Source organism: Lagenorhynchus albirostris, chromosome 20, assembly GCF_949774975.1.
Source record: "Lagenorhynchus albirostris chromosome 20, mLagAlb1.1, whole genome shotgun sequence".
Taxonomy (NCBI): domain Eukaryota; kingdom Metazoa; phylum Chordata; class Mammalia; order Artiodactyla; family Delphinidae; genus Lagenorhynchus; species Lagenorhynchus albirostris.
The window spans coordinates 48,869,791-48,888,147 of NC_083114.1; the positions used below are offsets into that span (position 1 = coordinate 48,869,791).

At 55.8% G+C, this 18,357-nt stretch overlaps 1 protein-coding gene across 4 annotated transcripts in view; it reads right to left on the reverse strand.

The window, feature by feature from the left end:
• Positions 1–18,357, reverse strand: part of RPTOR (regulatory associated protein of MTOR complex 1) — a 347,492-nt gene that overhangs the window by 6,153 nt on the left and 322,982 nt on the right. For 2 of the 4 annotated variants that reach the window (XM_060133267.1, XM_060133266.1), the window contains exons 25-30: positions 16,153–16,258; positions 13,121–13,235; positions 11,378–11,502; positions 10,214–10,318; positions 6,560–6,607; positions 343–449 (exon numbers count right to left, since the gene is read on the reverse strand). In XM_060133267.1, coding sequence (XP_059989250.1) covers positions 343–449; positions 6,560–6,607; positions 10,214–10,318; positions 11,378–11,502; positions 13,121–13,235; positions 16,153–16,258 — 606 coding nt within the window. The remainder of the gene's footprint in view (positions 1–342; positions 450–6,559; positions 6,608–10,213; positions 10,319–11,377; positions 11,503–13,120; positions 13,236–16,152; positions 16,259–18,357) is intronic. The other 2 variants (XM_060133269.1, XM_060133268.1) reach the window with 1 other exon arrangement.

Consider the following 18,357-nt stretch of genomic DNA (forward strand, 5'->3'; position numbering starts at 1 on the left):
AGGAAATGGGCCCCCAGACGGGGAAAAGTGCTTTTCCAATCAGAAAAGTTTTTGCTGCTCTCAGGCACACACAAGGAAGAAATCCAACACGGATGGAAACCAAATCATCGTATCCCTTTAAAAGGTGGGAGGCAGCCTGACTTGGCCCCGCTTCCCCTGCCCCCCTACCCCGAAGACACCACCTGCTCAGAGTACTTGCGGCGGGGTGGGGTGGGGGCGCTCAAGGACCCTCATTCTCAGCCCTCGACCTCGAGGGCAATCGGAGCTGGGAAGGACGGCAGGGTCTGCGCCCACTGGCCCGCCTTGCCCCCAGGGAGGCCCCATGAGGGACGGTGTGCTTACCTGCACCTTCATCTCACGATCCGTGTCCCAGATCCGGACGATACGCACATCTCCCGAGCTCATGAGGAGCCCGGTCTCCTGTTCCCAGTCCACCACCATCCCAGCTCCTGGAGAGACACAGACGGGCACCGGTGTCACCGAGGGAGCCTGTTCTGGGCAACAGCTCAAGCAGTCGGTGCCAACCCATAGGGTGGGTCCCCAACCTCATGCAAGCTTGAGGTCGGGGTGACAATTCAGAGCCTTCTCTATATCTCTGCTGTACCCAGGCATCTACCAGAGAGACAGCAGGATCTTAGGACCGTTTGTCCAAGATGCCCACCTTCCAGGACACCTGGGCATGATCGGCAGGTCTGGAGACTTTAGAATGGGTGTCACAGGCACAGAGATGTGAGTCTCCTGGGTCCCGCAGTCCCCTGGGGGTGAACAGCTTTGCAGCTGCCCCTCACGGAGGCAGGGGGCTGACCACAGACGGTCAGTGGTGAATGAATCGAGGACTGCCCTTCCCTACACTGGACTGGGCGGGGGGGCGAATGCCTTCAGCATCCCTAAGGGCAGCACTGACCTCACAGGAGGGACTATAAGATTTAAGATGTTTAATTATAATATTTCAAACACACAGAAAAAACACAACAGAAACCCCTGTACCCACCACCCAGATCTAAGAGCTGCTAATATCTTATCATTTTTGCTCTTTTTTTTGTTCTTGAAGTGAAATTTAAGACAGTGAAAGCCTCACTTGCCTGTCCTGTCCGCAGACAAATCACCCACAGGCCTTGGGCGCCCTCCTAGGCTGGCCCCCGTGCACTCCCCTGTAGGGGCACGTGTCCAAAACCATGAACCACATCTCCCACATTTCAAAAACGTCGCCAATTTCAAATGGGGGTATATTTTCCAGCAATTTGCGTTTTTCCAGTAAGGTTACATTTTGAGGGTTTATCCAACCCAACGGATGCAGATCTGGTTAATTAGTACCGAACTTCTGGGTAACACGCCTTTGGAGAACGAGCCCATCACTTCCACGATTCCCTGCCTGTAAACCACACCACACTGACGTTTCCACACGCCCTTGCACAAGGAAGTGGCAGCACCGGGAAGGGGACATATCCCTGTGCGTCCCACCTCCCCAGGCGAGGCCGTTTCACTCCCAGAGTGGATGCTGGTCTGCAGTCTCATCAGAAATGGACACAAGGTGTGATTTCCCCAAATCCTGGTCGATGTTGGTGTGTGTAGCCTGTATGTTTTAATATACATTCTGACACTGATGGTTTAACTCATATATTGCAAATATCCTCTCCTATTCTGTCACTGACATTATAACTTTGTTTATGTCTTCTTTTGGTCATACTGAAGTCTGAAGTGAAGTCATCATGCTTTTTTATACATTTGTCTCTGCTTTTTGTGGCAGCAGCTCCTGTGTTTGCCTCTATGGTTTCCCCTTCTCTCTGTGGGTGCCCACTTTTCTCCTGACTTCCTGAGTTGGACAATGTGACCTTCACTTGTTCTTTTCTGATATGCCCCTTTCAGGCTATGGAGTTCCCGCCAAGTGCCCGATCTCTCTCCCGAACTCGACTCTCATCTGTATGTGTCACTTCAGGTTCCTGCTTGGATCTGAGCCCCTCAACCCTCACTCCAGAGACCCCCCATGGCTTCCCATTCTGCCCTGGCCCCTGCAAGGTTCGAGCTCCAAAAGTGACCAGGCTGGTCCTCTTAACTGACAGTGGGCCCTGTGCCTGGAACGCCCCTCTCCTGACGTCCATGCAGCCCCTCCAAATCGTGCTCATTCACCTCCTCGACCATGTGAGGCTACGACTCACCCTGTTTCGTCTTCTACCTGTTCCAGATGTGTCACCTGGCACACCCCTTCCCGTCCTCCCTGTTTTGCTGGCGGCTGCCATGTCTACCCCGCAGAATGTCAGCTCCACACAACAAATGGACGAGCCTTTGTTTCACCTTTTAGAATGCAGTCTCCCCACTGCAACGCCCCTGACCCCAGGCAGGAGAATACACCCTAATGTGCCAGAAAGGCATCTACTGGTGACAAGGCTGCAGGCGAGGCCTCTCACCTATCACCACGATCAGAACTGGTAGGGGAGAGGGCAGGGCATGTGGCCCCCACTTCTGTCCGGGACAGCCCAGTCACACTGTGACCAGTCAGCCCACAAGCAGAGCATGAAACCACGCCACCTGCTTCCCCTCACCATGTGCCCGGCGTTCATGGTGTGAATGAATCGCAGAGGACGCGCCCACCCACGACCTGACTTGGGGTGCCAGGTCACTGCAGAGGCTCACAGACTCCTGTATCCATGGACCACTGATGGGGTGGCCTGTGTTCTCGGGCATCCTTAACTGCACTTGGAGCTCTGTGTCAGCCCCGTGGGGCTTTCAGGAGCCGTGTAATTAAGGAGTGGTCCTCCGATGAGAGCATGTGGCCAGGTGACATCTGGGATGCTCTGGGGTCACGGGAACAAGCTGGGGAGGGTCTGGGGGGACCACAGAAGGACTGGGAGGGGGGTCTCAGCCCCATGCCCATGCAGGAAGCAGAGAGGAGGCCGCGGCCACTCCCAATGGGGTAAGAAGCCTGACCTGGCCTCCAAATGAAGTGGTGGTGGCTTCCTTCTTGCTGAGTCTCCTTCATGATGGATTCAGAGCCAGTGGGGGCCCGCCCTGCATTAGTGCCCACCCAAGTGACCTCATTTCAACTGAATCCTTCTCTCAAATACAGTCACCCTCTGAGTGCTGGGGCCGAGGACTCCACCATGTGAATTTGGGGAGACACAGCTCCCACACAGGGCCCCAGCGTCTCCATCTGCACTGGAGGCTCTGGAAGGTGTGCCCATGTGGCCGTCAGAGGACCTGGGGACGTGCATCACGTGAGCTCTGAGTCCTGTTTTAAATCTAGATTCTCTGATGCGGACCAAATGCTGGTTTAAACCAGTTGTAAAGCATGGTGAAGCCAGCAGAGACAAGAAACATGTTTCCTAAGGTCTTCCCAAGTCCTGTACACGCCGGGGAGGCAGGCGTCCTATGTATACAGACAAATCTGGGCGAGGCCGCTTCCTTAGCTCTACCAGACTGTTTGCGGAAGCTGTGTCACCTAAGACAGTAAGCTCCTATCCGTGGAAGAGTCTCAGATCAACGTGAAAACTGCTGGGATAAAAACAACAGTCTGCTTGCACCCTGACCGACCTCCTGCGCCTGCCGACCCTCACCTCATTCTCCTGTAGGTCTGGGGTCCTGGCCCGTCCTCCTGCCCAGAACAGAACGCAAACACTGGCCTTCTCACTCGAGACCTTTCCCAACCAAGCCTGTGTCTCGACCTCCAGACACAGCGGAGGAGAGATGATCTGACTCATCACGAGTTGGTAAAAGATGATAAAAAGGGTGACGCTCTTCCTTGACGTGTTGAGCACAAGGAACAAAATTGATGGCTATGATTTAAGTAAAACTCATAAGACAGGAACATTGTGACTTTGAACCAGAGTGAAGATTCCAATCACTTCGTTCCTGGGGAGCACGGTCTCAGCAGTGTCTCCTCCTTCCCCATCCCCAGAAAAGTGGCAGCTGTGGGCAGAGCCTGTGCCCCTCCTCCCTCCCCCGGGCCTCCTTGGCCTTTTTTTTCTTTGGCAGCAGGCAGGCTGCTCTGGGCTCCCCCCAGGAGGGCCCCTCCTCCCTGTCGACGCTGCCGCCTCGACATGGAGAGTGCTCGACTGATGGAGGCTCCGCGCGTGCTGCAGCCTCTCCCCCACTGGGCGAACTCCAGCATCCTGAGTGCCTGAGATCACGGTCCATCCATCTCACTGCCTGGGGCCAGGGGTGGTGGGCGGCCCCCAAAAGGATGCAGAGATTCCCGTCTGACTTTATCCTGGATATGAGCTCTGCTCACATGTTCCCATCCAAAAGCTGGCCGTGAAAAAGAGGGAATTTCTTCATTAAAATATAGACGTATGGCACAGGGATGGCTGTAGACTAGGAAGCTGGAACGTGTAAGTCAGGGACCAGACAGAACCCTAGGCCCAGCAGACAGTGAAAAGAAGAAACACGTTGTTTCAGAGGCTTGGGTCCCTGTGATGTCCATGATCAGCCCTCCAGGCTCAGAGGCCAGTCCAGACTGACCTCTAAGGACCCTGTCGTCTGGAATGGACCTCTGAGAACCCAACATGGGGATCTGACCTCTGAGGACATGTCATGTAGACCTGATCCCTAAGGACCCATCAGCCCCAACCTGAAACGCCCTTAGGAGCTATGGTTCTGGAACTCCAAGGAGGAGGGGCCAGCCCCTGCCCAACCAGGCATGTGTGAGAACCTCAGACCTGTGGGATGGCGACCTCCATTCCCTCCCCAGGGATGCAGACGCAATGCCTCCCCACGGGATCAGGCCTCCCTCAGGGCCCATGAACACCTCCTGGACAGCCGGCAGGTTCAGAGACACGGGACAGGGCTGGCAACAGAAAACTGGGCTCCTCGGGAGCAAATGATTTCACCTAAACTTCCATTTCTCACCTGGGAGGTGGACCAGAACACGTGGCAGCTGCTTAGGGTCAGAGGAGACAGGGTGGGGCACACGCCTCCTGGGAGAGGAGGGAGCCGTCGTTCCCCACGGCCAGTGCCCCGTCCTGCGTGGGCCCATGGGGGCTGCCACCCGGCCCCGCGTCCTGCCTCCTGCACTGAGAGGGCTTCCTGCTCACCAGGTCCTGCTAATTTTAGACTCTGGATGTGTTTGTGACCCCGGAGGAGGAGTAAGGCTGGGAGGGGAGGGCAGCCGTGACTCCCCCCGCCAGCCACCCCTGTGCTCTGCCGTCGGTGCCCTGCTTGCTGCCCAGATGATCCAGGCAACGAATACTAACAGCTGCCCCAAGGCCCAAGGTTTACGTCCAGTTCACACACACACCGGTGCTGGACGACCTGTTCCCTGCCCTTCGGGGTGGCTGCTGCCCCCGGGCAGCTGACAACCAGGGGACGGGGCTGCCCTCCTCTGGCCGCCCCAGGTCCTGACCGTGAAAGGTGTCCCCTGGCTCCTCTTCAGGATTTCAGGGCAAGTGACCCTGTCATTCCTCTGAGAACCCAGGAGGCTCTTTCTGAGAGAAATCCTTCCTGTTACAACCACCGCCATCACTGCTGGCGGGAAGCAAAGGAGTGAAGATTGAGTCAGTCTCGGGTTTTCTCTTTTCTCTTTTTCCTTCCTTTTGAACTTTTTACTAAAAGGGTCCTTTGTGAAATACGAAACTGTGAGTTTGTACATCTGTAAGGACATCTTGTTCTCAGCCTCCCGGGACCTGCTTCTCTACCCACTCCAGTTCTGATGGCACGAGGGACCCCGTCAGACCCATAGCCACATATGCCTTCCTGCAGGGAACCCTTGTTTAGGGAGCGACTAAAGAGAGACCAGAACAGAAAGTTCACCAGAAGGCTGGTCATACTCTAAACTCAGATGCTGCAAATTAAAGGTCAAGAACTCTACCTGCTGCCTGGATTCATAAGGCTCCATCTCTTTACAATTTACCTGACTAGTGAGCTTAGGAGAGAAAAGGGCTCGTTTTGAGCAGGCATATGGGTTTGCTAACCCAGTGTTACCATGTGTATCCACAGTCAGTTGCATATAGGTGTTTTAGTAACTATCAAACTTGTATATGGATTTTCAGACGGAAACAGATGCTTTAAGAGACTTTGCATTAAATTCTGAAAAAGATTCTTTTTTGAAAAATTTGGTGGGAACGCAAATCTCAATCTGGAGCGACTTTTCTGTCCTGATGGAGTCGTGAGATGTGCCTCCTCCCTGCGAGCCTGCGGAGCTGCGCCATCCTCACTCCAGCAGGCTTGGATCTGGACTGTTTTCCATTCCCAGGCTGTTGTGAAGGTGGCCTGGAACAGAGAACTGAATTGTCCTTGAGCCAGCCCAAGAGTGACTGAGGCCACCAAGGAGGCCGGGAGGTGCGACCATGAGGCCTCGGCTCCCAGGGAGAGTCCTGTCTATGGCTTTCGTTAAGATTTCTTCCCAGAGCCTCACACAGTCAACCTCATTCATCCCATGAGATCTCAGTGCTCAGCTGGTGATGATTTTTTGTATTGGAGGAGACTGTGCAGATGGAACGAATAAGAAAAACCACAGCCCTGATCCTCTGCTGCCTGAAGAGCACAGCGGGCTAGCGAGCGTCCTCAGGCAAAGCAGAGGAGCCGGCTCCCACCCCTGGCACTCACAGATAAGGGAGAAAGCACTCACCTCCCTGCTTACTGCGGTCAAGAAAGATTGAGACCTTTCGGGCCAGACCTGCGAGGAAACAGGGATTATGGGATGGATGCAAGGGAAAGCAGGCCAGCCAGAGCCAAATCAGCCAAAATCACACAAACCACAAACAGGGGAGCAGCCGAGAAGGAAACAGGAGGGAGGGGCAGACGGTGGCCCAGGCCACGGCTGCAGTGGGAAAAAAGGGCCAAATGTACCTCTGAACGTGAAAACCCAATTATCAGGGGTTTTGGCTAAAAAGACTCTCTTTCTAGACAGGAAATTGGAAGCGCTATGACTTGGGGGAAACATGACCCGACACGGCGTGGGCACTTCCAGTGAGTGGAGGTTAGTGGCCGGATGTGCACACAGTGCAGCCCAACCAGCAGGAGCTGACCCACTGGCCACGCCCGGAGGAGGCAGACACTTCCGTTTAGGTCCTTAGAGTGAGGACAGCTCTTCATTCATGGGGCCCAGCGGTCAGTGAGGAGGCCTCTGGGGGGTGGGAAGTGTGCTTCCATCTGGGTGTCTGTGGGCGCCGTGGCCCAAGGACGGGCGGTCCCACCACCGGTTCTATTTCAGAGCACGGCTCGCTCAGTTCCGGGGATGGCCGTGAACCCAGACTGACTTCAGTTCTCCTGACAGCGGGGTACCCCATGAGGGGAGTGTCCCCAGGATAACTGCACATGCATGCACAGGAGCGTGTTCATGTGTGCACATGCATGCATGCATGCCCATGCCTGTGTGCACATGTACACACGGGAGCCAGGGGCATGCTAAGATGATGCGGAGACCCTGCACATTTCACATGACTTCCGAAAAGCAGGGGTAGGGCTCCCGCAAGAAACAGTCTCTTTAGTCACAAACCACGGAATCAAATCTTTGCTAACAAGCTGCTACGACAGCGACTTGGCGAGCAGATTCTGAGCTGGAGAGCGCGCAGGAGAACCTCACAGGCAGACTTTTCTAACTGTTCAGGGAGTGCCAAGTCCTCCCTCCCACGTGCCCTACACAGCAGCATTCACAAATGAGACCCCCTACGCCCTCTGTAGCTGAAGGACACGGTGGGCCAGGCCTCATGGGGTACACAGCTGTGCAGGATCCCCCGTCACAGGCGCGTGGAGGAGCTGATGACCGCAGCCCCCCCGAGGGTGCCTCTTCCCCCCCCCACAGCTCGTGGCTGCCTGGGACCTGAGACCAGGCGGAGGACCTCATTGCGGAGCACAGGGAGCTTCACGTGCCTGGGGGGGCGGTAATCTGGAGCAGGGAGCGGGGGCTGCTGCTTCTGCCCGACAAGGTCCCGGGGGAACACAGCCAGAACTCTGAAGCTGTGGGGGTCCCCCCAGACACTGACAAGCAACTGCTGTGGAAGCTGCTAGCTCTCCCCACAGGGTCCCAGCCCACAGCTCTGTAACTGTCAAGTCAGAGGCCAAGGCGGGTGAAGAAAAAGAAACAAGGTGCTGATGGGCAAAAGGCAACGAGAAGTTGGCACAGGGGTCAGAATTCCACCAGACCTGCCCCTCGGTTACTGAGCTTGAACTCCTGAAATAGAAATTACAATCGGGGGTCTCTCCAGCCCTGCTGGGGCTGTGATCCCCGTGCTGCAGAGGGAAGCTGTGGAGACTGAAGGATGTGGGGCCCGGAGAGGCTCCCCGGTTCTCAGTGTGCCCCTTCTGGGCCCTGCAGCACACAAGCCCTTCCTGTCTTGATCCTTTAGAGCAGTCAGCCTCCCAGGCTCACCACCCCTTCCACCTTCCATCCCCCTGAAAGAACAAGGAAATAATGTCTTCCTTTTTGCTAAGCCCACAGCTGCCTGGTCAAAAGGCAGGGGACAGACCAAATGAACTCTGGCTTAGCCGCCGAGGAGTGCTGCGTGCCTGCCCAAAGCCCCCCTCACCCCACCTGCCGATAAAGACCTGGAGGTAAGACCCCCACCAGCTTCCTGACCCCTCAGCAACAGTGCCTCTCCTGGAGGGCTTTCTGAAACCCAGGAAAGGGAGAGGGTCCAGCAGGAAGGAGTCTGTAGCAAACATGTCTACAGCAGTGGAACCACTCTCAAGTTAGGGCTGCAGTGCACACCTGGGCCAGGAGCAGCTCACACAGGTGACATCTGGGGGAGACAAGTGCAGGGGAGCCCTGAGACTGTACTGCTGTCACCTCAGCCTCCTTTCCTCCCAGCTAGACTCTTTGCCCCCCTCCCAAACTGCATGCTGTCCACCCTTGCTTTCACCTTCACTAGAGCAAAGGCAAGTGGCATCGCGGGTAAAAAACCACAGACACATCATTTGGGGGTGGCAGGTATTTGGGGGCGGCAGGTAGGTAGGCCGCTGCAAGAGGAATAAACTAGACAACAGTGTATCCACTGGGCTGCCAGTGGGCTCCCCACTTTCTCATCCTCTGGCCCTGCCGGGAGGCTGACCCTGCTCTCGACCAGCCCCTGCCTTCCCTGCACAGGGGTCTGCAGAACGGCGGGAGCCTGGGGTGTGTCCCGTCCTGCTGGACGGCAGCAGGAAGCTAAGGACTGAAAACCACGATTCAACTCGTCCAGCGTGTCCCGCAGTGAAACAAACCTGTGAGCGTGAGCACCTGAGAGCCACGGGGAGGCCGTCAGCCACCTGCTCTGCTGCAGCCAGCAGCACTGAGGCGGGCCTGAGGTGGGGCTGGGGGCTGAGCGGGTGGGAGGCAGGGGTGCTGCAGGGCAGGGATCAGGCTTTTGCTCCAATGTTGGAAAAAGCAAGAGAGAGACAGAGGGACCTGTGACGGCAGCTGTCATCCACGTTAGCCCAGGACTGGGCCCAGAGGGGCCTGGGCAACAAGAAAACGGCTGTGTTGGGTCCTGTGGAGGTGGGTATGCATGACCATTTTGTTCCTGAAGAAAATGTAAAAACATGGCTATTTTAAAAATTAACACATACGGAAGTGTCTGCCGTGGAGCCAGCTGTGCCCCCAGGGGTCGGCGTCTCCCTAGGACAAGTGCTCTGACGGAGGAGACAGAAGCAGCCATGGAGGCACCTATCGGCCACGCGAGGACATGCGAAGACCCCAGGCCAGCAGGGGGCCGACAGCAAGCCGCTCCCGCCTCCATCTGGCAGCGGCTCTGCGACCACACTGGAGGGCGGCTCCGGCTGAGGGTGTCCCTGGAAATCCAGACCCGCGGCCGCATTAATGCTGTGTGAACAGCGAGCGCGGGGCTGAGAGGTGCAGACCTCCTGACAATGGGCTGGACCCAGAGACCGGAAGGCGGTGCTGGTGTCTCTCACCCTGGGCGTGGGGCAGCCATGCACACCGACAGGCAGCACGCACAGCAGTGGCCGGTGGGTGCTGCAGCCGCGCCTCTGTCAGCCCAGGGCAGGCAGGCAGCGCACTGGCCTCCCCCGTAGGACCAGACACAACTGGGGCGCCTGCTGTGTGCTCATCACCGAGAGGCGACTAACTCGGGCACGAGGGGCACAGAATGCAGCCCCAGGCCCTGCCGCGGCCACGCTCTCACAAGCAACACGAGCTTCCAGCCAAGGACGGGGGCTGTGGGCTGGTCAGAGCTCGGCAGGACTTCCACCCGCGAGCAGAGTCTCCCAAGGTGGAGGCTGGCTGGGTCGTTACTTGGGGAGTCTGAGTGGACTGAGCGCCTGCAGGACCCCAGGGAGCACCCACCTCGGGTGGTGGGCAGCATGTCGGAGAGCCCCTGCCAGGCCGTCACCATTTCTGGATTCTTTTCCAAATCAGCAAAGTTCTTCCAGACTCTGATGGCACCGTCATCTTGGGGAGACAAGAGAGGATATTCAAATGCAGGCCTGGCTGCTCTGGGAAGGGGAGGAGGACCCTCCCCCAGAGGCACAGGAGGACAAAGGCTGCCCAGCCCAAGGGACAGATGGGTCTCTCGTCTGGTGAGGAGCCTATCAGAGGCAGAGTGAGGCCTGTTCTGGCCTGACCTTGGGCTTCAGGGCTGTGCCTCCGCCTCAGCATTCCCGATCCCCGTCGAGGGGATCACCTGCCAAGAAGAGGCAGTCTCAAGGGGACGGTGCTCAGGGCCTCTCTCGCCCCACCTCCCCTCACACGAGACTCAGGAAATGGGCGGGTTGTTCCTCCTGCCTCTCCAGGCTCAGAACGGGGCAGAGGCCCCAGTGTTCTCTGGCAGATGGGCAGCCAGGTGGGCCTGAGTGTGTGGGTCCACCACCTGGCTGTCTGTCCGTCTGTCCTTCCTTCCTTCCTCCTGGTGTTGCTTGCCCCCAGGACCCTGCTCTCTGGCCTCACTAGCCCTTCACACGAGGCCCTCAAGGATGACCTTGCCTCAAGCTGCAGAGGGAGGATGAGGTCATCTGGGGACACACTGGGAAACACTTGCCTGATCTCTGCTGAGAAGTGAAGCCTCGTGCTGCACCTCCACTGGGACCCGACTCCTGAAGGGCCCTGGGTTCCTCTGCTGTGTCTCTGCGTCCGGGGAATCACCCTCTCTGCCTCCTCTTTGGCGCTCAGAGAGGCTCGGTGTGATCTGTCCTCAAACCCCCAACTGACCCTACTGGCTGCCCGCACCACTCTGGGTTTTCGTCCTCCCCCTCCCTGCCTGATGTCTGCCAGGGGGCTGGCTTTGGACCGGGGCTGGACTTTATTTTCCTGGGGAGGGCTGCCAGCAGGACCTCTCCCCATGGGTGTGCCTTTAATGATGGAGGCCTCCACTTGGGAGCGGTTAGTCCCCTTTGCCAGAAGAAACAATCGAGGTCACAGGAAGCTTTGTGCCAATTCGTGCTGGGGTCTTGCATCTGTCCCCCACCACCTCTGCATTGGGGTTTAGGTCCCCACCACACAAACCCCACTCACCTGTGGCTGTGAGCAGGAGTGAGCAGTCCTGGCCATTCAGATACTCCATGGCCGTGACCCTCGTGTACCGAGGGTTTCCGTTGTGGAAATAATCCAGCTTCTCCCCTTTCTCCCAGTCCCAAAAACTTCAGGGAATAAGAGAGGAATAAGGCTAGTGATCAGAGAAATACAAAAGCCACAAGGAAATACCACCTTACACCCACCAGGTCGGCCACCAGCAAAAACACAGAAAGGGACAAATGTTGTCAGGGATGTGGAGAAACTGGAATGCTGTGCCCTGCTGGTGGGAACATAAAATGGTGTAGCTGCCATGCGAAACAAGAGTGGTTCTTCAAGATAACTAAACACAGAACTACCGTTTGGCCAGGATTCTACCTCTGGGTATACACTGTGCACCCAGGTTATATCAGTGTCACTCACAACAGCCAAAGGGTGAAAGCAACCCAAATGCTCATCAATGGAGGAAGGATGTAACAAAATGTGGTCCATACACATGGACTATTATTCTGTCTTAAAAGGGAAGGAAGTTCTGACACCTGCTTTGTTAAGTGAAATAATCCAGTCAAAAAAAGGACAAATACTAGATGATTCCACTTATATGAGGTTCCTGGAATAGACAAATTCATAGAGACAGGAAATAGAGTGTGGGGTGCTGGGCCTGGGAAGTGGGGAGGGGGAGTCAGTGTTTCATGGGGACAGAGTTTCAGTTTAGGGTGATGAAAAAGTCCTGGAGATGGACAGTGGTGATGGCTGCACAACAAGGTGAATGTGCTTAATGCCACTGAACTGCACACTTAAAAACGGAGAAGACAGTAAATTTTACGTTATGTATAAAAAAAGGAGAGGAATAAGAAACATGTAAGAATTCTATCCATTTTGGGTTTCCCCGGTGGCGCAGTGGTTGAGAATCTGCCTGCCAATGCAGGGACACGGATTCGATCTCTGGCCCGGGAAGATCCCACATGCCGTGGAGCAACTAAGCTCGTGTGCCACAACTACTGAGCCTGTGCTCAGAGCCTGTGAGCCACAACTACTGAGCCCACGTGCTGCAACTACTGAAGCCCGCGCGCCTAGAGCCCGTGTTCCACAATGAGGGAAGCCACTGCAATGAGAAGCAGCCCGTGCACCACAACGAAGAGTAGCCCCCTCTCGCCGCAACTAGAGAAGGCCCGTGTGCAGCAATGAAGACCCAACACAGCCCCCAAAAAAAAAAAATTATATCCATTTTATCAGCTACAAAAAGAATCGCGTCCATGGCTCTCTCCCATCAAGTGAGCGCTTTCTCAGTGACATAAGGGCAATGGTCACTATGAATTAACACGGCGTCTTGTTACTGACACTTTCCCTTCACACACTTGCTGCCCTTGCACACAAGCGGGTTCCTCACATGTCCTGTCACTGTGGGATCCTGATGAGCCCCTGTGCACTGGTCTCTGTTCACTGCACAGGAATGGCCCCATCTTCGTACCAGAAGCTCCCGTCCCGGCCCACACATAACCGTGCTCAGGCCTCTGGAACACCCGTGGTAACGTGGCCAAGTGCAACCCTGGGAGGGCGCGGGCAACACCAGGAGGAGGGACGTCTCTCTGCAAGTTTTCCAGCCCCCCCTCCCCCCCTGAAACAGCCCAAAGGCCCGGGCTGAGGAGCTTCCACACCAGGAGGGTGCAGGGGCATCCTGCCCACACCCCCCAGGGGCTACCTGTTCTCCAGCTGAAAGGCCAGCCCTGCAAGTGCCCCACGTACCAGATGCTGTCTTTGTCAGCGACGGCCACACACGGCGTAAAGGGGTGAAACTTGACCACGGAGGGGACACCAGGGTTCCTGTTCAGAAATATCTGGTCGTCCAGCCTTGTGATACCTGCCAAGGGAAACACACGACTATGGGTCTCAATTTGCAGCAAATGTCAATGATGTATTTTACCAAGGCCGACACCAGTCCCTAATGTTTGGGGACCTGGAGGGGCCCAGAGGAAAGCAGGGGTTACAGCGCAGGGGTGGGCTCCTGACAGCAGGGCCCTGCCTCTGCTTGTACATGGCTAGCATTCGATATATAATTGCGACAACCCATCAGCAATACTCAGATCAGTGCACACTGGTTAAGGTTTTAGGAAAAGAGCACCAAAGATTTTGGAATAAAGCTCAGTAAGGCTGAGATTCGTAACTGAGACCCAAGGCTGAAGCCTCGGTTTGGCCATCGCTGTCTGCAATCCAGCCAAGGATGTGAACGGGGATTTGTTCACCAGGCCCCAATACAGCCACTTGGGAAAAAACCCTCGTGGCCCTGAAGGAGCTTTAGAAGAACAACGAAAAGAGGATAAAACTGCTAAGAGCATCCGACAGGTTCACACACATTTCTGGAGAATGACACAGGCTTATGCAGAGGAGCCAGGCATGGTGGCCCCTCTTCCCTGCACGTCGTAGAGGGTGAGCAGCCCTCGTGACACTCAGGCCCCGGAGTCACCCCCTCCTCAGTGGCTGGACGCAAGTCTTGGGTGACACAGAGGAGCTGCTCATGCTTTGTGAACCTGGCGCCGGCCGGGCGAGCTACTGTCACCCACAATTTCAGTCCTTTTCCGCCTCCCTTTGCTAAAACAACTAACACAGAAAACCACTCAACAATCAAGACAGGGTTAAACTAACAGGCAAACAGGTCCCAGAGGGTTTAACTGTTGCCCAGAGGTGCCTTCCCCCACAGCCATGGGTTCCCCAGGACAGAGGCGTGATTTGACCCAGGAAAGATGAGGGGATACCCAGGTCCTGAGTCACTGCAGGTGTTCTGCAGACATGCAGAGATCCATGTATGATGGCAAAGTCATGGTGTCATGGGGGGTGGCCGGAGGGGTCATGGATAGAGAAGGCAGCATTAACTTTCCCAGCTCGTATTCCGGGGCCTCGCTGACTTGTCCGGTGACTTTGCTCGGCCCGCAGGTGTGATTTCCGTACTTCTACCGTTCACAGCCTTCCCAGCACACCGCTGGCCTCAGATAAAACTACAACTTCATGAGGAGTCCAGGCTCTGAGTGCGGCAGGTAGCGGAGGAGGCTGTGGACTCACTAGCGGCCCTGTCCTCCCTGCCCACGTCCACCGGCAGTGATGCTCCCGTCAGCAAGCTCACTTGCTAAGGTTTTCAGCGGCTCAGCAGTTCCTCTCGGTGTGTGTCTGACAAGCAGACCTCTTTTTTCCCACAAAGACTGGAAAAGAGAACCCCTGACCCTAATTTACAGAGATACTTTTTTTCTTTTTTGTCTGGAAAACCTAGTTGTTTCTCGAGTGGCTGGCTCTAATTTCACCCCGTTCAGATGTCCGACTGCACGCAGCAGACTAGCTCCCAGGTTGCGCCCGTGGGTACAGAGAAACCAATTTGTTCTGCTGTCCCCGTCCATAGGCCTGGGGTTCTAAAGAACCACCAACTTCCAAGAAAATAGGCCCTTGACCCCAAAATGCGGAGAGCTTCTATCACGCTGGGCGGCTCGCTCTCTCCTGGAGAAAGCTGCAGACTCTCCATTCCACATCCCCAGAGGCTTTACATCCAGCTGCGACAGTGCTTTCATAGAGGCGAGTTACAAACAACCAAGATTGGTTTTAGCAGAAGTGACCGCACATTAATGAAACGTGACCCGAGCATCTCATGGAGAGCACTGTGAACACATGCCGAAGTGCTTCCGAAACAGCACTGCTTCTGGAAGTGCTCAGTGGGCCAAGGAGTGCGATGGGCCTGGGCAGGCGAGCCAGGGACGAGACCCCGACTCCAGGCTGCCTGCAGGCAGGGACGGTCTCATGGGTTCTCACCCTCAACTTTAAAAAGTAACCGGTAATAATCAAGAGAATTTGACAGGACAGGGAGGCAAGGTCACGACAATAATTCAACAGAAGCGTTAAGAGCCTGCTTATCTACTCTGTGCGGTACCTGGGCAGGGTCAGTCCACCGCCCAAAGCTGGCCCAGCAATGAGGGCTCAGGCAGAGCCAAAAGACCAGCCCACGCCCTGTGCACTCACAGCTGTGGGACTGGGTCGGTTCCCGGGCCAGTGGGGGCTGTACTGCTGGGAGAGGGAGAGGAGAGAGGCTCGTCTCTGGGGGATGGTGAGGGCCCCAGTACTCTGTCCCTGTTCTGATCACAGGGTGGAGGCCCTCAGCTGCCCCCTCCCACCCTGCTTCAGTGCCTGGGGGGCTGCTGCAGCCAAGATGAGGAGGACCCGCGGCCCAGCAGCCCTCCCTGTGGCAGCCACTTGTCCACGGTGCTCACTGCCACTTCACCGGGGGGTGGGGCTGGGGGGCATGCAAAGTGGGCGGTTTGGGCATCTGTTGGCAAATTTAGTAAAAGGTTTGGTCAAAATGTGACTGATACACAGCTTTGGGTGATAGAGAGCAATTATTTGGGGGCCTGGTGGGGTCCAGGTAAACACAGCCAGGGCCTGGTGTTTGTCTTCTGTCCCCATGGGGAGGACACAGGCCCACTCCGCCGTGGACCCCAGGGCCTGCGGAGGGCTTGCTCCTTCCTCTCTGCAAACGACAAAAGGCAGAAGACACAATTGCCCAGAAGCTGCCAGTCAAGACAGGAGCTTCCCTGGACGACGATCCCAGAGAGCTTCCAAGTCTCCCTGAGGGCAAAGGCACAGAGTCTCCCGGGACCAGGCTTTGTCAGGCAGGCGGATGGTGCCCCCACCTTGGCACTCCTCCCTCCCTCGAGCATCTCTGCCAGTCTCACTTCTCCTCTGCACAACGGCGGGTGGGCGCCTGCTCAACGACCGCGGTGGCCCCTGGGGACACTGCTTACCCTTCTGGATGAGCTGCTGCGCCTGCTTCCTGACGCGGGTGTTTCGCAGAAACCGCCACTCCCGCTCCTTGCGGATCTGACTCTCCAGGTCATGCTCTTCCGGGATCTTCAACAATAAAAAAACAATTATTTCCAGATAAGAGGATTCGTCCTCCGCAGGTGCTAAAGAATCTGGGTTCTCTGGTCAGCCCAGTGTCCAGTGCCCTACCGCAGGCTAGAGCAGAGCATTACAGTCAGAGGTTGGTCACTGGATCCCCGAAGCAGCTTCCCTCTCTATGCTGGGAGTGCCGCTCACTGCTGCCCGCTGGGCTTAGAGGCTCTGAGACCTGGGACCGGGTGGGGGGAGGGCTGGCCGGCGCGGGGACACGGAGTGGAGACTTAGGAAACCCCTGCCCCCACGACGGCCCAATGGTGGAAGCCAGAAGTCTCGCACTCTGACAGGGCAGCAGGGGGGCTGGTTTCAAAGCAGACAGATTTTGAGGGGAGATTCAGGGATTAGGGCTGGGTGTTTTCCGAAGGAGGGGACACAAAGGGCCCTGCTGTGCCAGACACTAAATTTGCTCCTTCTTGCCCTTAAATGCAAAATCGGAAAAAGATGGGCTGTGCTCAGAGACTTTTGCTTTTATTCTTTGATGCCAAAGGGAACAGAGGCATCTGGTTAGAAGATGAACGAGCTCATGAGAAGTGACAGAGGACAGCAGCCAGGGCACGGCTACCCCGTGACAGCTGCGAGAGGCAGGCTGGGCCTGAGGGTGGGATCTTCTCTGGGAGTTCCTGCCCGCCCCACTCCACCTAATGCAGCAGAGGGTGAAGCTGGCATCGGATTCCGCATAGGTGGAGACTGAGGAAGGAGCTTCGACCCTTCTGCCCTCCCTAATCGGCTTTCAAGAGACGGAGTTTATCTGCACGTGGAGTATGTGGATGCTGCGGAACAGTCCCCTTTCCTGGATAAGGGCCCTTCTCGCTTCATGGCTGGCGTGTGTGCATGGCGTGGGTGCCTGTGGGCTACGGATGGGTGTGCCTAGGAGAGGGCCACACTTAGCAAATAATGAGTTATGATTTAAGTCTACTTTATTCATAACAATCACTTGTCATGCAAAAAAGATGTATCTCCTAAATCACATAGTCAATCTGGCTAACTCTGGTTCCCTGCTTGAAAACTCAGAGTTGTAAAATCCCAAAATACAAAAGGAATCGAGTAAACTAGGAAAAACCCTTCTTCCACTTAGCTGAGTTAACCAGCCTTGTACTCAGCCAGGCAACACCACACAGGCAGAAGGAGCCCATATTCATCCTGGGGAAAGCATCAGGATGAAGGACAGTGAACGTGGTCAGGTGCACGTGCCCGTGTGTAAGTGTGGCTGAGAAATGAGGTGACGTCTACACGGAGAGGAGTTCAGCTCACGTTTTAGGCAGTTATTACATGAAATGGTCATGGAGCACTTTCGTGTCTTCTCCTAGAATGCTCTGTGTTATCTCTGATCACAAATGAACAACCCCAAACCTCACCTTGTCCCTGTGTACAGGTGCTGAGGCCTCTGTGTTCCAGCATTTCACTGCTACACTCCTTATTTTCTCTTAAATATCACAAAACTATACCCAGCAAAACAGCAAAGATATCCTGACACAGAGACAACCAAAGAAAAGTCACCCAGAGCCTCCAGAGCACAGTTAGTGCTGTAGACATAACCCCACAAAGGTACTTGGGATAGACGGCGGGTTTTTACCAGTTGGTTTTGTTTCATGACAATCCAGAGATTATTTGAAAACAAATAACAAATAACCAATAACGTAGAACAATAATAAGAAAACCCCACATGAAAAGACTGAGACTGCACCTGAATAAATCTCTCGTTTCTGCGGGAATATATTAGAGGAAGGGTCTAGACAAGCAGGAAGGGAGTGGGACAGGCAGGCATGAAGTTCTGGACTGTACTCCCCATGGTGGGGGCAGGTGGGAGGAAGGAAGGGGGACGGGAGGCAGCTGCGCATGGGAGTGTGGCCACACGTGCCTTGGGGACACAGACAGGCTGACCTCCACGGCACAGCCGGGCATCACTGCCCTGGGCTGAATCCTAAGCAGCAGAGCGTGGCGCTCCCGGGAGCAGTCCCACGGGCATACAGGCTCTGCTGAGCTCAGAGAAGGACTTGCAGAACTGAACTGAACTAAACCGCAGCCCAGGAACCAGTGCACGCATCGTCTTG